We start from the raw sequence: 22,056 nt of genomic DNA on the forward strand, positions 1-22,056 counted from the left end.
AGGGTGAAACTGTTTCCAAAATGCAAACCATAGAGCAGCAAGACTTTGTTGAAAACAAACCAGGAGCCATAACTATAAGCACGGCATCGTGTGCCTGAGGCAGGAATCCCCGATTTCTCACTGCAACATGGGTGGTCTTGAAACGTAGTGAAGCTTCGTATTTGCAACTTCATAAATGCTTCCTAACTTGTTAGAAAAACGTAAGTCCCTTTTCCTTTTTAACTGAAAAGATTTAGGAAAAAAAGAGAAAAAGTTAAATTTTCAGGCAAAAGCTTTGTTTTAAGCTCATGTCACATGACTCCAGCCATTGTCTTTCTTGGATGACTTGATTTGCAGTGGTGCATTCAATGACAAAATGTAGATGCTTTTTTCAGTTCCTTTCGTTTTATGTTTTAAACGATACGATAAAAAAAATAGGTATCTTAATTCTTATGTCTCAACATTTCTTTTTTTCTTACATTTTAATTCGTAGCGGACTAATGACCTCAGTAAATATTCCGCCTATTTTCCATTATCCCTTAAAGTTCTCCATAACCTGCTACCACACTGGAGTGTGGCCCTGTCTCGTAGATGGAGACAGGGGGCTTTACACCATCATCATTCTGACGAGGTGGTTGGAGTACGCTATCATCGCTCCACGGTTCCGCGTCCTGGTTACCAATCGGCACAACCACCTCCGATCAGCGCAGACGCACGGTCCCTTCGCCGCATTTCAGAGCTTATATATTAACCCGAAGCATGTCAAGAATCACGGAGAATGCAGACTGTGACGACTGTAACTATCCCGCCCACGGGGGAAATGACACGGGATCGCGCGTGCATTCCACCATGGATGAGGACGACGAACTTCTGAGATACATTTGGACCGATTACTTACACCCAAAGGAGTACGAGTGGGTTCTAATAGTGGCTTACATAGTTGTGTTCTTTGTCTCACTGATCGGAAACTCGCTTGGTAAGTGGAATGTCATGCTGCGCTCCTCACTCCATTCATGCGTAACGAATGTTGCAGAAAGCCTTAAAACACACTTCCAAATAGCACTTCGAACAAATTGAATGAACTTATAAGTGAAAGGCAAGTAAGATTTTAATCCATGCTGATGAAATCCGTAAGAGTGTTAGTTTGTGATTAGAATGTCAGACGCGCATCTGGTGATGCAGCGGCATGCAGAGCCCCAGAGCGCAGAGCAGCAGAGTGCAGCTCAAAGCGATATGTTCAGGCGCATTTCAATTTTAAAGGCAGCCGTGTACACTTGACATAAGTCTTTTTCCACTCTTGCATATAGATGGGCTCTCATTCTGGTTTGATCATTGGATGAATTGGAAATTGACATTTAGCCATCATTTTTAACCTGCATCCTCTTTTGCTTTATTCACATCTCCTCCTTTGATTGCCCAGTTCCATGAGAATCTTGGAAAAGTTAAGTGCCACGGGGAGTAATGACAGTAGAAAAGGCACTTTTATCATGCAGCTGGCTGTTCAATGTTTTGGTTGATATACATAATTGAGGCTAAACATGAGCAGATTGGGGGACCTGACTTATCAGGTGCATGTGCCTTCATGCATAAAAAGCTTGGAAGAAAAGAAAATATTTGCTTTTAAAGCCATGAATTAATAATGTTTGAAATATATTTTCATTTTGTTGTTGTTGTCTCTGTACATGTATATGTTTTTTTTCTTTCCCCCGTCCCTCACTCGGATTTGACTGTGAAGGCTCTTTTTCATGCCATTTTATTTTATTTAGGGAAACTGTTGCAATTCAAGCTCCTGTGTGCCTGTCTTCCTATACCTTTTCTTGTCAATGAGTTTTATATGATCTCTTTTTTTTTGCAGTTTTTTTTAAATTTGCAGGGTTAAAGAGCCAGCAGCACATGATTGGCACACGACTTACAGTACTTAAATTAAATATAATTTTTAATGTCATTCATTTAATGGCTGTTAATACCAAATTGTAATTAAACATTAGTATGGTGGAAAGGAAAACAAACGTTATTTCACAGTGAGTACTATAATTCTTTCACCAGCTTCTATGCACCAGAACATTTTCCATGCAATTTCAGGGATAAGACTGTGCAGCACACCTCGTTCCTTCTAGAAATGCATGATGTCCAGCAGGTCTAGAATATTATAACACAATATGTGGGAGTGATTAATTTGTGAGTAGTTTGATATTCTCATTTTGCAGGGCCAGTCACATTTATAACTGTCCTTCTGAAAGTAAAAGGTTCATATCTGTGTGAAGTGTAATCAATCAACAGGACCTTCACAATTTGATCTGATGATTAAAGTACACTAATAATACAGCAGATTTTCATTTCAACATAATAAAATAATTTGAATATTTAGTGGATGATTGAACTGCAACTTTTCGGACTACTCACTCAATTATTTAGACATCCAGCGGAGATACCATTATGAATGTCACAGTGACGTTAAATACAAAGCGGTGTTTTATAATGAACTTGTCAAACCTAACACCATGTTTCAGCAGATTTCATCAGTGTGGCCTGTAGAGCTAGAGCTAACAGGGTGACATTATGATTGTATATGGTTGCTAAAAAGCCAAGTTAAATAAAAATATGTGAAAGATAAACACCCCCAACTAAGATGTAGGCAATAGTGGTTACATTTACTTGAGTAACATTTTGGGAAATAAAGGTAATCATTGGAGTTGTCTTACATTTCAATTTTACTTGAGTAATATTATGAACTATTGCTATAGTCACTTTAAAAGATTTAGTAGTATTGATAATATGGTATTTTTATTTTTGTCAGTATTATATAATTTAGTTTTAGTGTGACAAACATATTTCGCTGTGCCATACGTACCTTGATCATTTCTGCAGCAGGGGCGTCACATCTCTGAGACGCTGCACACTCTACAGTTACGACACAGCTAAAAAATAAATGCAAAACTGATAAAAATGTGAAGTAATGACCTGATAATAACTTTTCTCATCTTGCATAATGCAAACACAACTTGTCTGCTGTCATCCTTCAACAGTAGTCTGTTTTTAATCCACAAGAATTTTCTATAGCACCTGCAGGGAACAATCAGTGCTTACCACACCACTAAATGCAAAATCACAATGAGGTCTCTTGGAATGACCTGGGCTCCCAGCTGGAGTAGGAGATTTTTGCATGTAAATTTCAACTGTGCTTGTTGCTAAGTGATAAAAGAACTCTATGAATTTACCTGGTTGCAGTTTAAATGCAAATTGCAACTATTAGCCTGTCAAAATAAAGCCATATTATTTACGATGAGTGGAAAAAAGAAACCAGTGGTGCATATGATTTATGATACAAATTTGGACATGCCAGGGTGTCTTCCCAGATAGCAAAATATGTTAATTCAATATCATCATGTGGTCAAAAGGGTTGATTTTTGGTTAAGGTCAACGATTGATGGTGGATCAACCATTAAACCATCATCTAGTTCTAGCCAATTAACCAATGTTGAAAATATGCCATTGAATCAATGTTTTGTGGTCAAATTCTAATGGCTGAAATGTTAATGTCTAATCAATGTTGAATCAACGTCTTTTCTGGTAGTCAGCAGGATGTTTAAGATGTTTATTTTTTCCACCACACACCTGAATCAGAAAATTAATTATCTCCTCAGCATGCCATTAAGATCTGCAGAGGTCTGGTAATCTCCCACACTTAAGTCATGTGTGTGAAGGAAGGAAAACCCCAAAAAATATGCAGTGTACTGGGTTCTGAGAACCAGGAGTGAAAACCACCACTCTGTATAGCACTGAGAACAAATAGATCAAACAGATCAAACTGGATGTTCAATAGGCTGTGTTACAGAGGCGCTCCATTTCTCGTAAAGATAGAAATAATGGAGAAATGTTCTTGCACATGCCACAGCAGATTTCTTTAAGTGTTCTTGAAGTCACTCTCCTGGATTGTTGTTTTATGGACTAAGAGGAATGATTATTCTATTAAAGTAATTGTTGATCTGCCGAGCTTGTGCCTTTAACTTTAATTCGTTTCTCAACGTGTGTTGCTTTTAATTGTCTTTAAAATTAAGAGTGATTAACGAAGCTCCTTTATATTATGATTAGTGACAGTAATCATTTGCAACAGCCAGGGAGTCAGAGATTTTTACAGTTTTCAGAAAAATGCAAGAAATAATAATCAAAATGTTATTTTGTGCTACCATCTTTTACAATTAATGTCTTTCTTTTTTTTCTGCTCAAGAAATGCCACATCTAAGAAGAAAGATGACACAACCCCTACGGAGTACATCGATTTGAGTCACTCAAAAATCCCCTCGATCAATATCTCCTTTCAATCAGTAGTTACAGTTTCCAAGACTGAATTAGCATATTAACATTCTGCTTGGTATAAAACAATGCTGAATTATTTTAACCCTAAATGTGAGACAGGGTTAAACCTAGTAGTAACAAGATGTGTCTAGTATTGACTGATGAGCTAAATTTCAGTAAACTGAACTACATAGGTTTTCACTGTCAGCTTCTGCAGAGTGAAGAGGAATCCTTTAAACTATTAGGGTAGAGACCATGCTGGGTTTTTAAAAGGATCTAAAAATATGGACATATATAATTGAGTTCCTGTGGTCTTTTTTCTCTCAAGCTTATTAGCATGCAATATGTCCCTATTTACCATCTTTTCAATATTTCCCCCCACCCCCGGCCCCCCACCCTCCCAATGGTCATTTGCTTGAAAATCAAGCCTGACTTGAGAAGATGTGTATTTTTCTTAGCCAGGCAGGTTTCAGACTTTGACAACCAAAAGAAAATTTTCTGCAAAATTCAATCAAATTCACACTTTTTCATATTTTACTATTTCCATAGTAAAATATGGAGAGAGAGAGAGAGAGAGTGAGTGAGAAACCTTTAGAACATATCTTAAACCACAGCTGCTGGCAGTGAAAAGCAATAAAAATGATCCTATACACTAGGATGAGTCCATTACTCAGGATTAACCTTAGTTCAGTCCGCTTGTGTTTCTGCTGGTGAAATTTGTCTGTCTTGTTCAGAGGGGATTTGTTCTTGATCTGCAAATTTGTTCTTGGATTACAAATCAAACGGCATTTTAAAAAAAAGAGAACAAGCAGAACTAGAAGTTAATTTGTAATCAAGATGATGTCTCATGTATGGCAATGCGCAGTGGCTGTTCGGAACGGAACCTGATTCTACATTAACTGGTTGTGGCCTGATTGTTTTTGAATTTGATCTGCTCATGTTTCACTCTTGTTATTGGCGAATAATTTGAAAACATAGCTGCCTTCAAAAGCTTTATGATAGCTTTATTCATGTCAATAACCAAACGTAGAAATATGCTGTCATGTTTTAAGATAATTTGCTGACCCACATGCAGAATTAATCTATGGACACGGAGTCAAATAAGAAGTTTATTTACAATATTTAAACAGGAAAGTGCTTGAGAAAAGAGTGTCAGTTCGTAGTTTTACTGCATCTGGAAAAAGAAAAGGGTAGTTAAATTTGACGAAAAGTAACATGGCAGAATGGCTAAACAAATTCAATTTGGTTTATTTATATGACACCAATTCACAACAAATATTATCTCGAGGCACTTTCAGTTCAATCCCACATACATTTCAATCAATCCTAGTTGTCAAACAGTACACAGGTCAGTTGACCATCCAAATTAGTTTAAAAGTTGCTTATCTCAGGAAACCCAGCAGATTGCATTGAGTCATGGACTTGCAGCATTCACTCATCTTGGACTAGCATGAAAAATAAAAGTGAATTCTTACACCAGGTTGAGTACATCAGTAAAACTATAAGCTGTTTGGATGTAAAGACTGCAAATCTTTGGAGCTCCAAAACAACACTAATTCCTGTTTGCAGTTTATCTAACTGAGAGAGCAGTGAAAACATAAAATCTCAGAACTAAACCTGAAATAGTAGAAATGAGAGGAGCAGAAACAAGAGAAAAATCAGAATGAGTCCCCAGGATTCAAAGAATCATGTGGAGCTTTTGAATGAGCTCTCCTTCCACAAAGTTCAACAAATTGCAAGTTAGACCTGAACACAGCAGTCCGTGGTGTGATGGGAGCTGCTCTCCACATGTCCTTTTGCTCTGCTCAGTGCAAAACCGGCTGCTGTTGGAGAGAGTACACAATGCAAATTGATGGATTTCACAACAAAGTGCAGTATTATGTGTGAAAGTCCTTACACGAGCTGAAGAACAGCGAGAGAAGAGACAGAAATCAAAGAAATCAGGATTATGACATAGCACAATAAAAAAAAAAAGTGAATGAAAAAGAAATTGGAATTTTTATATCATGTCATTTGACTAAAGAGCATTTTTTGATTTAGGAGAAAAACATGAAGTGAAAAAAAAATCATGTCAAATACCATAGAATGGAGAAGAGATATGATTTGACGAGTTCTGCTGTTTTTCTGACGCATGAGGTGGTTTATTTGTGTAAGTTTGGGTTGCAGTTTTATATAATGGTTACTATCTACTTGTTTAATTTATAAACTTGTAATGTAGTCTGGTATTCACATATGCAATTAACTTTATTGTGGCAGAATGTGTGTCTGAAGTAATTAAATGAATTAATTCATTCATTCTTAAATTATACAAAATAGTTAACACAATGAAAATGTCTGCTTGCAAAAAAAGTGGATGGAAAGAAAGACAAAAATGGCTTACAAGCTGAGCTAAATATGGCCATAACAAGGAGATCAAAATATAATTGGCAAATATTCTACAAATGCCCCACCAGCTGTATGTGAGAGCTTCAGGAGGGAGGTCTGCATGAGGTAAAGAGAGCATCATCAAGCATGCTGCAGCTGTAAGTTATTTTGTAACTACAGAAACTCAGTAGGTAACTGTGAGCGTTAGGATTGTTTGAGATTAAATAAATTCAGAGTCAACAGTTTAATCTCTCAAATGTTTTTTTTCTTTTTTTTGCTTCACGGGTTATAAAAAATGTGACAGAATGCTTTTTCTGAAAATGAAATCCACACAATAGCCTTTGTCATTTAGCCTCATGCCAAGTAATCATTTTCTGAAGCCTTAAAAATATCACAAATAACATTATTGCATGAAATTAGGCACGACATGAAGACAAGCCGAGAAGCTTGAAGCTGCAGCATCTTTTGCTGCAGCTTCAAGCTAAAAACATGGTGTTTCCTGAAAATGTGTTTTATGAAACATGTACTGATAGTACATGACAATTTAAAACCCTAGGAATAACTAATTTTGCTTTGATTGTGTAATCTATAAAAAAGTAAAGTCTTTCTTTGCACAACATTTGAAATGTTCATTGGCAGTTGAATTTCTATATGATGAATCGCATCATTTGATTTAAATCAATCAGGTGTTTTCTTTACCCTCTCTGACTTTGTAAATCACTTTAAAATTAGGTTGCAGCTTTAGAAGTTTACAAGAATGCGCAGCTTCTATATGAATTCAGATTTATTTGGGACATTTTTCTTTTGTTGAAGAGCCTCAATGGATTCTTAAAAATCATTTTATCCTTTTGTGGCTTCAGAGCTTGAACGACCTCTTTTGTAGCCCAGACTTTTGATTTCTTTTCAGACAAGATCTGGGACAGTTCCTGACTTTATTGATCTGGTAATGATTTACAACATTGATCCCAACAGCTTCATTCATGACAGAGGAAGTGAGAGGCACACAAGTTGCCGTAACTCTTACAAATTCAATATCTACAAAACAACGACATACACTTCAGTGGCACATGATATACTCCTAAAAATGTATAACTGATGTAGAAAATATACTGTTAATATCAAATATTAAATACAAAAAAACACAATAACTAAAGGTGTACCATCAATTAAGAAGATGAAAATAACACAACTCTGCTGTTAATAACTTAAAACAGTTGTCTTTTAGTGACAGAGTAGATGGATATAAATAAATACAATCGAACATTACAATTAATCCATTATATGTTGCTCCATTGCTTTTGGGTTAACAGCACAGCACAACTTAGATTTAAGAAATCTAAGTTTTAAGAAATCTAAGTTGTTGCAGGATGTTGTTTGATACACTTCCGTATCTCATCTTTTTTTAGCAAAGCTTGGACTGTATATTTGTGTCTAGACTGATAAAGGTTTCCAGTATTGAAAACATTTAGTAACTAGCTGATCACTTCACAATTTATCAACAAGGTTTATACCAGTGCCTTGCAGGTATTATCATCTCTTGAACTTTCCCACATTTTGCTACATTAAAGCTTGTGGTTACACAGTACTCTGAGATTTTATGTGATAGAACAACATTAAATACTGTATAATTGTTATATGAAATGAAAGTTAGTCATGGTTTCATCTTTTTTTTTTAAATAAATGACTAAAAAGTGTTATCTACATCTGCATAAAACAAGAGTACTTTGTAGAACTAAATTTTACAGCCAGTCTCAACAAGCTTTGAACATCTAGAAACAGAAATGATGTGCTCATTCGTCTTCGTTAAACTGTGATGATTCACTGTTCTGCCATGCCTGTACTTCTTTCATGTTTTCAAGTCATTGTATTTTTCATGGCAAGTCTCTCACTCCTAATCAGTGAGATTCAACCCGCCTGTGCCGTGTCTATTTGTCTCTTTCGGTTTCACCCGTGTCCTGCACTGTTTTAACCTTCTCCAATCTCTGCTCCCCTGACAGATTATCGACCACATTTGCCAGTAGAAATTCAGTGTACTTTCCCTGATCTTGTGATTCTTGGTTTGACATGATTCATACCCTCCTTCTTTTCCTTGCCCACTGTGAATAATTACATGCATATCTGCTATCTGAACCCCAACCTGTCTTTTGCCTACAGATTCCGGTCTGAACCCTCCACTAAGTGCCCTGACCTCCATTTAATTTTGTGTTAAATGCTGTCTATTTATTTAGCACATTATTGGATTTTGTATTGTGTCTGTACATTTTAGTTAAGGGGGTTAGGTAGAAATGCCAATATAAAAGTATCAGCAGGAACAACAAAATTGGACTGCTCAGTTTGCATTTGAATGTTATCACAAAGTTGTTAGCTGGACCCCTACCTGGAAGTATTCACAATATGTAAATATTACCAAGTCTGACCAATGATTTAAAACCTTAAGGAAAACTACAGTATGTTTGTTTGAACATGGCATTGTGACCAATCTGGAAACGGTTATCAGGAAGTTTGTATTTGTATTTTTGCGAAACTGCTTTTTCGGCACGCTTGAGATTTACTCTGTGGTTTTGTTCTTTGTAATCAGTGTGCTGATTATACCAACATACATAGATAAATGATAAAGCAGATACATTTGCTTTCTGTTGTATTTTATGATTAGAAACCTCATTATTTTGAAATTGATGCATAGCAAAAAAAAAATACTTAACAATCCAATTACAGCTACACAAAAAGTAAATATTGATCTATATTGTCGAGTAAATATTGATCTATGCTGTCAAGCACGCAACAAATATGTGTTTGTATGCTTTTCCTATGCCTGTGTGAATTGAAGAAGTGCAAGTGGAAATAACTGGACTGAAAATATTGTTTTGAATACATTTTCAGCAATATCTTGGTGGTCCTTGTCTGCTAGTTCTTTGGCAAACAGGCACACAGAACGTAGGTCCCTATGCTCAGATCCCTCCCACCCACCCCGAGGGAAGGAACGTCAGGGTGAAGGAGCGATGCTCACTTGCTCACTTGATATTAATTAATTACACAACTTTACCCTAAAATTAGTTATGCACTTACTTGAAAGAGTTCACTTGATGCACAGATGTGTCAAAAAAGTATCTACATTCTTTTAAGTAGAAGTATGGCTCCCTGTGTAAAATTAGACAAGGACACATTATACACACTGTGTTTTACTCTGTGTGGGAAACACTATCCACACTCCACACTGTGTTTTAGTCTGAAATGTAAAACACACAATCTAAAAGTAAAAACATATTTTTATTTCACTGATACAAAACATCTCTCTTAATAACCATGCAAAACCAAAAAAGGTTCTAAAAGATAAGACAGTTTTGCTCTTCTGTTCACAACTATTGCTCTAAAAATATGTTTTCATGTTTTGTTTTTTGCTTGTTTTTTTTTTTTTTCCAATTATTGAACACCAGCTTGTTTTTTTTCTTTCTTTTTTAGCCTTGGTGTCAACAGGATTGAAGAGTTTTCTTAAAAACGGACGAGAGGCATTCCTCGTTTTTTGTCGTCATTTGCAATGTTTCCCATTTTAGTGTCTTAATCTATGTCGCTGTTAATGTTTCTTTCTGAATGACAAATTCATCTCCAAGTAGAGACATTCCTTTGCCGATATTGGTTGTTTTGGTTTTAGGTTTAAACTTATTTAAATAGGGCTGCACAGTGGCGCAGTTGGTAGAGCTGTTGCCTTGCAGCAAGAAGATTCTGGGTTTGATTCCCGGCCTGGGGTCTTTCTGCATGGAGTTTGCATGTTCTCCCTGTGTATGCGTGGGTTTTCTCCGGGTACTCCTGTTTCCTCCCACAGTCCAAAAACATGACTGTCAGGTTAATTGGCCTCTCCAAATTGCCCCTAGGTGTGTGTGTGTGTGTGTGTAGGCGTGCGTGTGTGTGTGTGTGTGTGTGTGCATGGTTGTTTGTCCTGTGTGTCTCTGTGTTGCCCTGCGACAGACTGGCGACCTGTCCAGGGTGACCCCGCCTCTCGCCCGAAACGTTAGCTGGAGATAGGCAACAGCAACCCTCCCGACCCCATTAAGGGACAAGGGTGCAAGAAAATGGATGGATGGATGGATGGATGGATGGATGGATGGATGGATGGATGGATGGATGGATGGATGGATGGACTTATTTAAATAATTTAGAGATAGGTTACAAAAAGGCGCTTAGTTCCTCTGCATGGTGAGTAGTTTTATTGCAAAAGAGCATAAACGCCTCATGTTCACATATTGCTGCTGCTAGTGGTAGATTAGAGCAGCATGCAGTCTGCAGTTGAATACTGTGAAGTGATGCAAAATGTTTTACAGAATGTTATCAAATACATGAAGCACTGTTTCTACCCCACTAAACAGACATTCAGGACTATATTTTGAAAATGTTTAGTTATATGTTTGAAGATAGCAATATTAGTTCCAGAGAAATAAGCAACATAGCAGACTATCAATCCAATAGAGGAAATGAACTCTGAACACTCAATACGCCGACCCTTATTAGCTGTTTTAATTAGCTTCAAAGTATGTTAATTAAAGTTCAGAGTGCTGCACGTTTGCTTAAGACTCAAATTGTTGAGGTTGTAGCTTCAAAGTATGTTAATTAATGTTTATAGCGGTGCATGTTTGCTGTCATGAGGACACCAACATGTCAGTGTTTTGGGGTGGTTAATGCTCAAATTGTGGAGGTTGTGTCTCAGTTCATCTATGCTGTGGAGAAAATAATGATGCTCATGAAGTTGTTGCAGGCAGGAAGCCTTGGGTGTTTTTGTAAATATCAGCAGAACTTTGGCTACTACTATTACAGTAGGACTTAATACATTTTACAAGCCAGTAATAAGTTCAAGAATTAGACCAACTTTGTTTCTGTTATCTGCTGGAGGCAGAGGACCCATGTCGAATCCATCTGTTTGGTGTGAGGACATACACATCATTAAAAAGTCATCCTTGCTAACTTATGAAGTCTAGTTTACAGCTACAGTTAACGTTCAACACTCATCGATCGGTATGAATCCCAGCATTGACGCTTTCTTTTTGATAGTTCCTCCTGCTTTGGGTTTCTTCACTGCTCTCACCACAGCTCATCTGTGTCTTCCCATTAAAACACAGATTCTCCACAGACATGTTTTATCTCCTGTACGTTACATGAAAGTACATTGTATGGTGCAGCAAAACAAAAACAGAGGAAACATCAATGTTTGCCATTTCTAGTGTCTAAAAAAAAAAAAAGACTGGCAAGTGGCAATCTTTACTCCAATAGTTATAGATTTAAGATAAATAAAAAATGCCTTCTAGACTTGTTTGTGGTGTGTCATACATTCCTCTGATAAATAGAGTATTTAGTCTGTTTTCAGATCTTAAGTCATCTTTGATGGTTCATTTCTTTCAGTTTGTTTTGCAGTGTGGAAAAATCGTCACATGCGCACAGTGACCAACTACTTCATAGTAAACCTCTCCCTGGCTGATGTGCTGGTCACCATCATTTGTCTGCCTGCGAGTCTTGTGGTTGACATCACAGAGACTTGGTTTTTTGGTGAAACTCTTTGCAAAATTGTCCCCTATCTCCAGGTAAGAAATTTTTTAGGTGATTGTTCTTTAAACTGAATTAAAATCCAACAATCCCTTTAAACTATACTTAAGAATGTCAATGTGACGTTTTACATACCCAGCCAGGCAATTTTACTTAGCTGGAAATTAGCTCAAATGTTCATAGTATTTCTTAGTGGATTTGGAGTATTTTAAAGGTCTTCATTGTTATTGAAGTTATCCTTTTGTCCTCTGGCTGCTTTGGGAGACCTAAGAGGGCTTAATTTGGTAATAAAATTTATGTGACATTTTCATGTTTCTCATGCTGTGCTGCCTCTTTGGCTGCATTAGCCTGATCATGCCTATCAAGTCTTTTTAAAATGCAAAACACCTGAAGCAACCAAAAGTAAAATAAATTGTTTTCTGTTTTCTGCTTTGAACATTGAAAACAAGTGAAGCCCTAGTAAAAGGCTAAATATTGCTTAATGTTTTCAGAATGCAATTTTCCTACTTTTTAACATCAGTTGAATTCAATGAAAACAGTCGTTCTGGAGGCTGAACAGGGGGGCTTGGAAATCAAAAACATTTGCTGTGAACAGTTCAAAGAGCTGCTGAAATGTATTTATTATTATTTTTTACCGCAGTAAAAACTGTACATGTGCGTCACAGTTACAGCCAATGGTATTTGACCTGCTTGCTGGTATAAAAATATACTTCAGTTACCTTTAAGTTAGTTTGTTCATGTTTAGTAAGATTGTTTGTTTATATTATTGTTATTGACAATTGCTTTATTCAAACATTACATTACACAGTATATGGCAGTTTTCAGTAATACATGCAAATGTGTATGTATGTATGTATATATATATATATATATATATATATATATATATATATATATATATATATATATATATATATATATATATACTGCTCAAAAAAATAAAGGGAACACTTAAACAACACAATAAAACTCCAAGTAAATCAAACTTCTGTGAAATCAAACTGTCCACTGTCCACTTAGAAAGCAACACTGACTGACAACGGGGACCCTCGTCGGGTCAATCAGTGTTGCTTATATATATATAAATATATATATATAATGGTCCCTGTTTGTCTCAACAGGGACCATTCTATTGGTTTTTAGGTTAACCTACCTTTCATTACCTTTTGCACTTCATGCTGATCCTCCCTGCCTGTAAGTCTGCAATGGGTTCTTCTTCACATCCAAACACAACTATTATTTTTCATTTTGTTTATTCACTGTCTAAATGAATATTTGGAAAAAAATGGAGATTATATATGGAGCACGTTTTACTCACTCCAGTCAGATGGATTATCAAACTTCTGATGACTTGCTGATCTTTAACTTGCAAGGTTGGAATTTAGTTGGTTTAATATTCAATTTTCTGACACAAAATGTTAAATTCCACTTTGGTTTCAGATCAAATGCACCATCAAGGTCATTTGTGGAATGTCAGACCAATATTTGACATGTACATCCAGATAAGGTTAGGCTTAAAGGAACACAACAATAACTTAGAATGGCATCATCACTTCTGAAAAAGAAAAACAATGGTGGGGTTTCACAGAGACATGTTTTTTTATCCTTTCTGGTGTTCTTTTCTGTGCTTGTTAAATCGTTTATTTGAATCTTTGAATGTGGCCAGAAAAGGTGCACATCTGTATGCATCTGCCAACCTAATGCTTGAACTAAAGAACTGAACTGAACATTTATTTCCCACAGGAAATGATCACAGATTTTGAACTTCCAGACTTGTAGGAATTAATACTGACTAAAGTTCACTGCAAATTGGAGAAGTGCACCTTCAAACTCAATTAGTTCTAGTGCAACAACAAGCTCTGCATCTGTCCAGTTTTGCAGATTGGCATTCTCCCGCAGGGGTTTAGTCGTAGTGAGAGCAGGGTGTCCTCTTTGCTCACTGTCAGACTAATTTAAGTCTCATAAAATGCACTTAGAACTACTCAGGTGTAACATTTTAAACCTTTCAAAATTATTCTACCTATTTGCATTCTGAGAGTCACATAGGTAACGTAAACCATATCTGCATATGAAGAAAACCATATTTTATGTTTATATTGAGGTTCCAAAATTAGAGATGAGGACTGGAAGTGCACAATGTTAATTTATTTTAAACTGTAAATGAACTAAAAAAAAAAAAGCATAACTGGCTGGAGGGAGAAACAACTATTTATGCAGTGAAGCTTGATTACTGGAATTCATGTAAGCCAGTTAATAAAACATGACAGAGATCTAGGAATTGCAGGGAGCTGGTGTCAACCTGTTTCTGTTTGCTGTTGCATTTCAGTAATGTCTATTTGGATGGTTCATTCAACATGATCTCAGGATTTTGGGGGTTATTTTGAAACCAACATAAATGTACTTTTCATCTGGAATTTCCTTATTGTAAAGACAGTTTATTAAGAAAAATACTTCTGGCTCATCATACAAGATGCACCTGCTGTTATGTTACTTTAAAATTTAGCATTCTTTCCCCTTCATTTCACAGTTCATTTTTATAATATATTATACACTTTGAAATATGTGTACTGTTTAGATTTGTCATCATGGCTTTTAAATGCAGATTTATCACAAGGAAATGATTCTAAAACACATTATTGCATTACATATTTAAGCTGCAGTCTGTAACTTTTACAAAGGACACGTTTTTATATATTTGCAGTGGGTGTAGACAGAGGAGTTAAATTTTTTTTGACAGATTGTCTCATACCATACTGTCCTGACATAGTGACAGTTTCAACAAATATGAAATGAACATATTTTTTCATGAACGTTATATGCGGCAGCTTTATGAGGCAAACAACGTAAGCCTCTTAAAGGCTTACGTTGCCTTTAAAAGCTTTCACTTTTAATGACTCTTAAAAGTGAAAGCTCCTCTTGAATGTAACGCTTACTTTTGATATTTCTTTTCTACAGGTTTTTCGTAAAAAATAAATACGCATCTTAAGAGTTTTATTTCATTCTGAATTAATGTTTAATGTAGAAGAAGGAATCAGAAAACAGAAGAGCTACTTTGTGTTTGTTATTTGGAATTATTTGAAATAAATGCTAAATGAGCCTACCTCCGTTGTTTTTTAACCATAAAGCAATGGAAGTTTTTGGTAGGAATGGTATGGATCCAAGGTGCAAATATTAATTCTAGTCATCAGTGGGTCCCCTAGAAAATATTCATATTGATGGTCATGCCAGACCAGTAAAACTTTTAAGATGGCACACCTAAAAAAAACATGTACATACCACAATCAGTCATACAACATAACTTCAGTTCTTTGGGTTTGGCAAACATGCCAATAAAGGTTAAATGCATCTGTTATCAAAATCAAGTTTTCTGACTCCAAGCAAATGGGAGATGTAATTCATCTTCTTTACATTTTAAACACAGGAAAAACAACAACAACAAAAAAAAAAACATTTAAAGTATCACAATGTCTTTTTGCTTCTTCCTGCTTTACTTTGTTTTTCCACAGACCATCTCAGTTTCGGTGTCCGTTTTGACACTGAGCTGTATTGCTCAAGACCGCTGGTACGCTATCTGTCACCCGCTTAAGTTCAAGAGCACAGCCAAGAGGGCTCGCAAAAGTATCATTGCTATCTGGGTGGTGTCGTGCATCATCATGATACCACAGGCCGTTGTGATGGAGTGCAGCAGCCTGCTGCCTGAACTTACAAACAAAACCAGCCTGTTCACAGTCTGTGATGAACACTGGGGAGGTTAGTTGTTGTTTTATTTCCTTAAAGATATTCAGGAATCATGTAAAAAAAAAACCAAATGGTACCTCTTATTCTCTCCATAAAGCAGAAGATTTAATGTGACATCTGTGAATCTAAAAATAGAAATCAAGTGTATTTTGATTTGTTGTTTTATGAAATTGGACCTGGCACAACAGAGCAGGAGACGGTGAGTTCACTAAAATGTTGTGATGCTGTGATCGCTGTGTGCAGAGTTGGAAAACAGAACAGCGAGTAGCTTGAAATGGTTTCAGGGTAATCCTGTCAGACTGCTTCTGTAATTACTGCCTTCAAAGAAAGAAAAGCTTTTTAAACCAATTCCTTGTTAAAGTGACTGCAGAAAAAGGTTCCCTTCATATGGCAGAAACCTTTTGTTTCATTTTTCTAACAAGGAGTAAGAACTTATTGATGGATAAACAGAAATAAAGTGTCATTTTACAGCGAGTAATTAGTTTCATGGTTCTTTTAAGATAAGTTGCAAATTATTTTTAATGCAGTGATTAATGTGTAGGCTACACCGCAGTGCTCCCACATCTGCAGTCGAAATGAATTTCATTTTTTTCCCCATTTTTTTCAGCAACCCGTTATACCTGATCTTTCTTTTTTTCTTTTTAATCTGATTATTCTTATTTTCATTATTTTATCTCTTTTTTGTTTTCTTTTTACAGCTGAGGTCTACCCAAAAGTCTACCACACTGGCTTCTTCATTGTCACATATTTTGCTCCATTATGTCTCATGGTCCTGGCTTATATTCAGATTTTTCACAAGCTGTGGTGCCAACAGGTATGTATCTCAAACTTAAAAAAAAAATAAATAAAAAAAAAATCAATTTCTAATAATTGAGATGAGCAATTTCAAAATGTTTGCTTTCTGTTGTTGATGCGGCTGTTAGGTTGCTCAACATCATAGTTCTTCAGTGATTCTCTAAAATACATCATCTTGTGCAGCTTAAAAATGAATAAAAATTAAAGGTTTAGGTTAATAATTTAATTTCAGTATATATAATATGTTTGTGTATAGTATACAGTATATCTTAGCAAGTTTTTACTAGCTGTGTTCAACATTAAGACCCTGAGATAACCACAAAGTGAATGTGTATATATTCACTTTGTGCCTTCCCTGCATAGATACCTACATGTAATGAGTACAGTTTAGCCTAATAAAATATCCAGTTAGTACATGTTGTGTTAGATAAGTAAAAATAAACTGGTGAGGTTATAGCATTTTGTAAAGACAGCAAGATTTTTTTATTAATTTTTTTGCATTTTTTTTGCATATATATATATATATATATATTGTATTATATTGTATTCAATATTGTGCTATATTGACTAATTCTCTATTTTATTTCAATTGTTTATCATGTTTCAATTGAGTTCATTTTTTACCATCTATTTTGGGATCTGGTGTAATTTGCACCATTGTCTTGATCCTTAGCTCAAACTACTCTCTCTGAAATGTAATGATCTTCCTATATATGTATCTCTACACAACCTTGTAAAGTTCATGTAAGTATCACTGTTGTAGGGTTTCATTAAAGGAAATTAAAAGGAGCTATTAATTTTCTTCACTCTCTGAAGTACTATGTCCTCCCAACTAAGTTTCTACTCTGAAAAGTAAACACCTAACCTGCTCTCAACCCCAGGGGTCTAGAGGTCCCTAAGCCTGCAGAGTACTACTCCTCTCAGGTCTCAGATGATCTATTTAGCTGGTTATTGGGGAAACTCACCTGCATTCTAACAACTAAATTGAGTATCTCATCTCTACTTTCTGTGACTCGGGCAGACAAGGGATCTTTCACTTTAACCCAAGGCATTGTCCTCCAAACTACTCCCAGTTGACGATTGCAATCTGTCGAACCATTCTGTATAACCCAGGCAAAAGCAGTTAAATAGTCAAAGAGTCACATTCATAGCAACCTAAATACCCTTTGATTCAATCTGATGGTCATTTTTACATTTCAGCTCAATGCCTTCCCTGCATAGATACCTAGATATAAGGAGTACAGTTAAGCCTAATAAAATATCCAGTTAGTACATGTTGTGTTAGATAAATAAAAATAAACTGGTGAGTTTATAGTATTTTGTAAAGACAGCAAGATTTTTTTATTAATTTTTTTTTGCATTTTTAGTCTTAGCAGAGTTTGACATTAACTTTTAACTCTTCAGTAGCCTTAATCAGCTCCTTCATCTAAGCTGAGTGAGAGGATTTACATGATAAATGCTCTCATCAGGGAAAACCAAATGATCTAGATTACATCTCAACTCTACATCCAAAACAGGAAACAGTCTTCAAGGCATTATACCATTTTGTTCTATTTTATTGAGCAAATATTATAATAGATATTAACCAGGGTAAGAAGTTAGCCACTTTCATCATGACACAGGAAAGCCAACAACTGCTCCATTAGTTGCCTCACTAAGCCTAAAATTATGTGCTTCCTGGTCTCATGATGTCAAAAATAAGCATACAGTATTATTATACGTTTATGGTTATTGTTGAAAGGCTCTGATATATGCATATATTCACTAACTAGATTCCTGGAAACACATCGGTGATTCAGAGGAATTGGAGGACTATCCAGTGCTCGGCTCCAAGTTCAGGATCGGGAGAGTCTGGAGGGGTGAAGACGAGCACAGTTTCCGCTGAGATCAAACAAATCAGAGCCAGACGCAAAACAGCTCGCATGCTGATGGTTGTGCTCTTTGTGTTTGCTCTCTGCTACTTACCGATCAGTGTGCTCAATATCCTGAAACGGTAATAATCTCTTCAGCTCCTCTGTTTATAGCATCAACAGCCAATGAAAATGCACTGTGAACTAAAGGATTGGGGACCTTTGCATCAAAATCGTTTTTTTTTTTTTTACCTAATTCCTTTGTCATCTTTATGACTGCTGTAGATTTTTTTAAATGCATGAAATTGTGGCTTATTTTGACAAAACAGTGTATGACTAAACAAACCTGATGTCTATTTTCATCTTTCCTTTTGCACCTCCAGGGTTTTTGGCACCTTTAAGAACACAAATGACCGAGAAACAATATATGCATGGTTCACTTTTTCACACTGGCTAATATACGCAAACAGTGCAGCAAATCCTATCATCTATAATTTTTTGAGTGGTGAGTTTTTCAATCTCCTTTGTCTCTTAACGTTTTCTTCACGAAAAAGCAGGTTTATTACTGCCCTCTAGTGAACAGTTTTATATTAACACTTACCCAAATCATTGGAGCTCCAATCTACAGTGTGTTGATAATCCAACCTGTACAGTTTATATATTTCTTCATGGGTTTGAGTTTACTTGTTCACATACGGATTGGACTTTTATATGTTAGTTATAAGTTCTGAAACAAGTTTGAGGGGCAATAAAAGGTTACATTGACTTGCAAAAGTGACAAAACCCTTAACATTTTTGAATTTGTTCATATTATACGCACAAGCTTCACACAATTGCAACGTGAAAGGAAAAGGTCCAGCGGGTTTTATGTTTTTTTATAAATAAGAATCTGGTGGGTGTGGTGTAGACTGTTTTTTAAAATTCAGTTATCTTGAGTCAATACTTTGTAAAATTACACCTTTCTGTCTTTTTGGGTGTCTCTACAAGTTTTGCAAATGTAGAGATTGTTTTGCCAATTCTCTTTTGCAAAATAGCTGAAACTCAGTAAGATTGGATGTGAAGTATCAGTCAGTCAATTTGGCCAGCTTAGTTTTTATGCTAGTTCTAGAGGTAATAATGATGGGCATGAAAATACTCTTTCTGTAAAGAAATAATATGCTTTTATAAACTTCAACCTGCATTTTAAAGAATTGTGGTTCAGTATAAAACAAACGAGATTAGACTTTTAGGATTTTAGATTTTGAATTTCAGATTAAATCATACAATTTGAATCTTCCATTTAATGTGGTTTTTCAACATTTTATCTTTCTTTTATTAATGTGTTGTCACTACTGATCCTTTCTGCATCAGACATGGGGACAGCAGATGACAATTAGCTGGAAAAAAACTAATTAACGCAGTTCGTCTTGGCTCTTTGAACAAAAATGTTTTTTTGTGTGCATGATCCCTCTTCAATAAACAAACATGAAATGCCAATGATTCAAAGCATTTAATATTATTTGCCTTCCTTCCAGGGAAGTTCCGCGAGGAGTTTAAATCAGCATTTTCTTGCTCTTGTTACGGGCAACAGCCAGACAACAACACGAGGATGAGGACGAGAGCAAACAGAGACAGCCGAAAGTCCATGTCAACCCAAGTTAATAATGTGGACAACTTGTCACGGCTGTCAGACCAGATTGTGTAGACATTAAATACACGTAAGAGGTTTAAATATCCATCTCAAGGACATGGAGATGGCAAAGAATCACACTGAAGAATGTTAAAAACTCTCTAAGTACTTGTTACAAAAGAGTCGATGGGATATTAGTGAACATTTTCAAAGAGCTTTAAGAAATTATTTTTTGGAGACTGTGATCAAATCTGTTTAATTTTAAAAGATGGATTTCTATAAACTGTAAATGACACAACATTAATGTTCAGTGTTTGTTTTGTTTTGCTACACGCATAAATAAGATAAACTATTTTCCATATTTAAACAAAAATATATTTTGTTTCAGCAATCAATGTATTTATTTACTTATTTAATTATTTATGCTGCTCTAGTAGAGGAGTTGTGGCTGAAAAGATCAAGTCCCTTGTTGCTCATAGAACCTCAATGAGTTTTGCTGGTAAAAGACTGCAAATGTGAGATAAGATTGACTGAAAATATGAAAAAAAAATGTAAAGGTAATAAATAATTACAATTCCCAAATTACAGTATTAGTAGTGGTGGTAAACTTTGTTAACAGCAATATTAAAGTTCACCTTTTAGCCAGAACATGCAAACCACAGAAGTCAAATTTTTGAATCTTAATCTATGTAAAATGGCAATTTCCTACTTTATGGGAATAATATTTTGTGTGAATGCTTCAGGGTATTTTAAGGTAGTCTTATTAATTTATTGTGTGAGCATGAGAATGTATCCCCCAGAAAAGTATGTCAGGCTGCTATAGAAAGAAAAATCTATTAGCAGGCAGGTAGCAGGGTAAACGTATTTACACCCACTGAAGCGTGCATATTTTCAAACCAAAAGGAAAATTATATGTTTTTCAAATATGTCTTTGTTTAAAAAAATTGGAAGGTGGTTAGAGAACATAAACCAAAAGCTTCATGAAAATCAGGGACAAAGTATGAAGGTCATGTCTAACATTTAAAATTTTATCCTAAACCTACTAAGACATGGCAGTTTATTTAAACTTACATAGGTCCAGATTGTGTAGAGCATTATTATTATGTTTTATTGTTCCAAGGTAAAAGACGTTTTCTGTCAGGAAACATTTTACAAAAATTAGTGTAAAAAAAAATCTAGTGAAGGATTGATTGTCATGCATCGTTTTGTTCTTAGGGATATTACACAAATTCCCAAAATAATTAAATGAATTATTGCTTAATCAATGTTATTCAGTATTGCAATCACTGCATCTGTTGAAATGTCAACAGGTTACAACAATCATGTTGTAATCAAAGAAAACAAAGATGAAAATTGGCTTCGAAGCCTCTGCTTTATGTCTGTTCATTGACTTGTGCTGGACTGTGTTTCTGACCAGCTAAACTATTCAAGGTTTCCTTTGTTGAAAGTAATTGTGGACACTATTGGTGTTTCTTGTTTGTTTTGTATTTATTATTGTGATTATTTTTGCAATGTTAAAGTTATACGTTTGAAAAAAATAATTTAACATTTTGATCATCTAATTGAAAACTATCGAGTTTTGATGTTACTGCAAAAAAAAAAAAAGTTTGCAATAATTTGAAGCATTACGGTGTTGAGCTTCATTTATTTAAACAAATGATTTTGCTTCTTCCATGCAGATGTACCTTCTTACTTGGTTTAAAATGTTGTGTCTTGTTTTTGTTTCTTATTGTTTGTGATCTAAACAGGGATATTGTGGTTGTTAATTTGTTCTATGGGTTTTTTAAACATTCTTCATTACAGTTGACATCTGCAATCAAAGTGCTTAAACTGTATGTGATTGATCAATAAATTATTTTTTCAGTGTGCAATATATTTAGGGTAGATATTCACTTT

At 35.4% G+C, this 22,056-nt stretch overlaps 1 protein-coding gene across 2 annotated transcripts; it reads left to right on the top strand.

Annotated features, from left to right (window-relative positions):
• The first annotated feature begins 329 nt into the window (after positions 1-329).
• Positions 330-22,033, top strand: hcrtr2 (hypocretin (orexin) receptor 2). 2 transcript variants are annotated; one of them, XM_017308853.2, is made up of 7 exons: positions 330-955; positions 12,040-12,206; positions 15,675-15,918; positions 16,605-16,720; positions 18,474-18,694; positions 18,935-19,056; positions 20,066-22,033. In XM_017308853.2, exons 1-7 carry the CDS (start codon positions 739-741, stop codon positions 20,233-20,235), a joined length of 1,257 nt encoding a protein of 418 aa, XP_017164342.1. In that variant the 5' UTR covers positions 330-738; the 3' UTR covers positions 20,236-22,033. The 2 variants fall into 2 exon arrangements, with proteins under 2 accessions (XP_017164342.1, XP_008428021.1); XM_008429799.3 differs by having other exon boundaries at positions 336-955; positions 12,028-12,206.
• The last annotated feature ends 23 nt before the right edge of the window (positions 22,034-22,056 follow it).

The sequence above is a fragment of the Poecilia reticulata genome, chromosome 15 (assembly GCF_904066995.2).
Source record: "Poecilia reticulata chromosome 15, P_reticulata-male-v2, whole genome shotgun sequence".
NCBI lineage: Eukaryota > Metazoa > Chordata > Actinopteri > Cyprinodontiformes > Poeciliidae > Poecilia > Poecilia reticulata.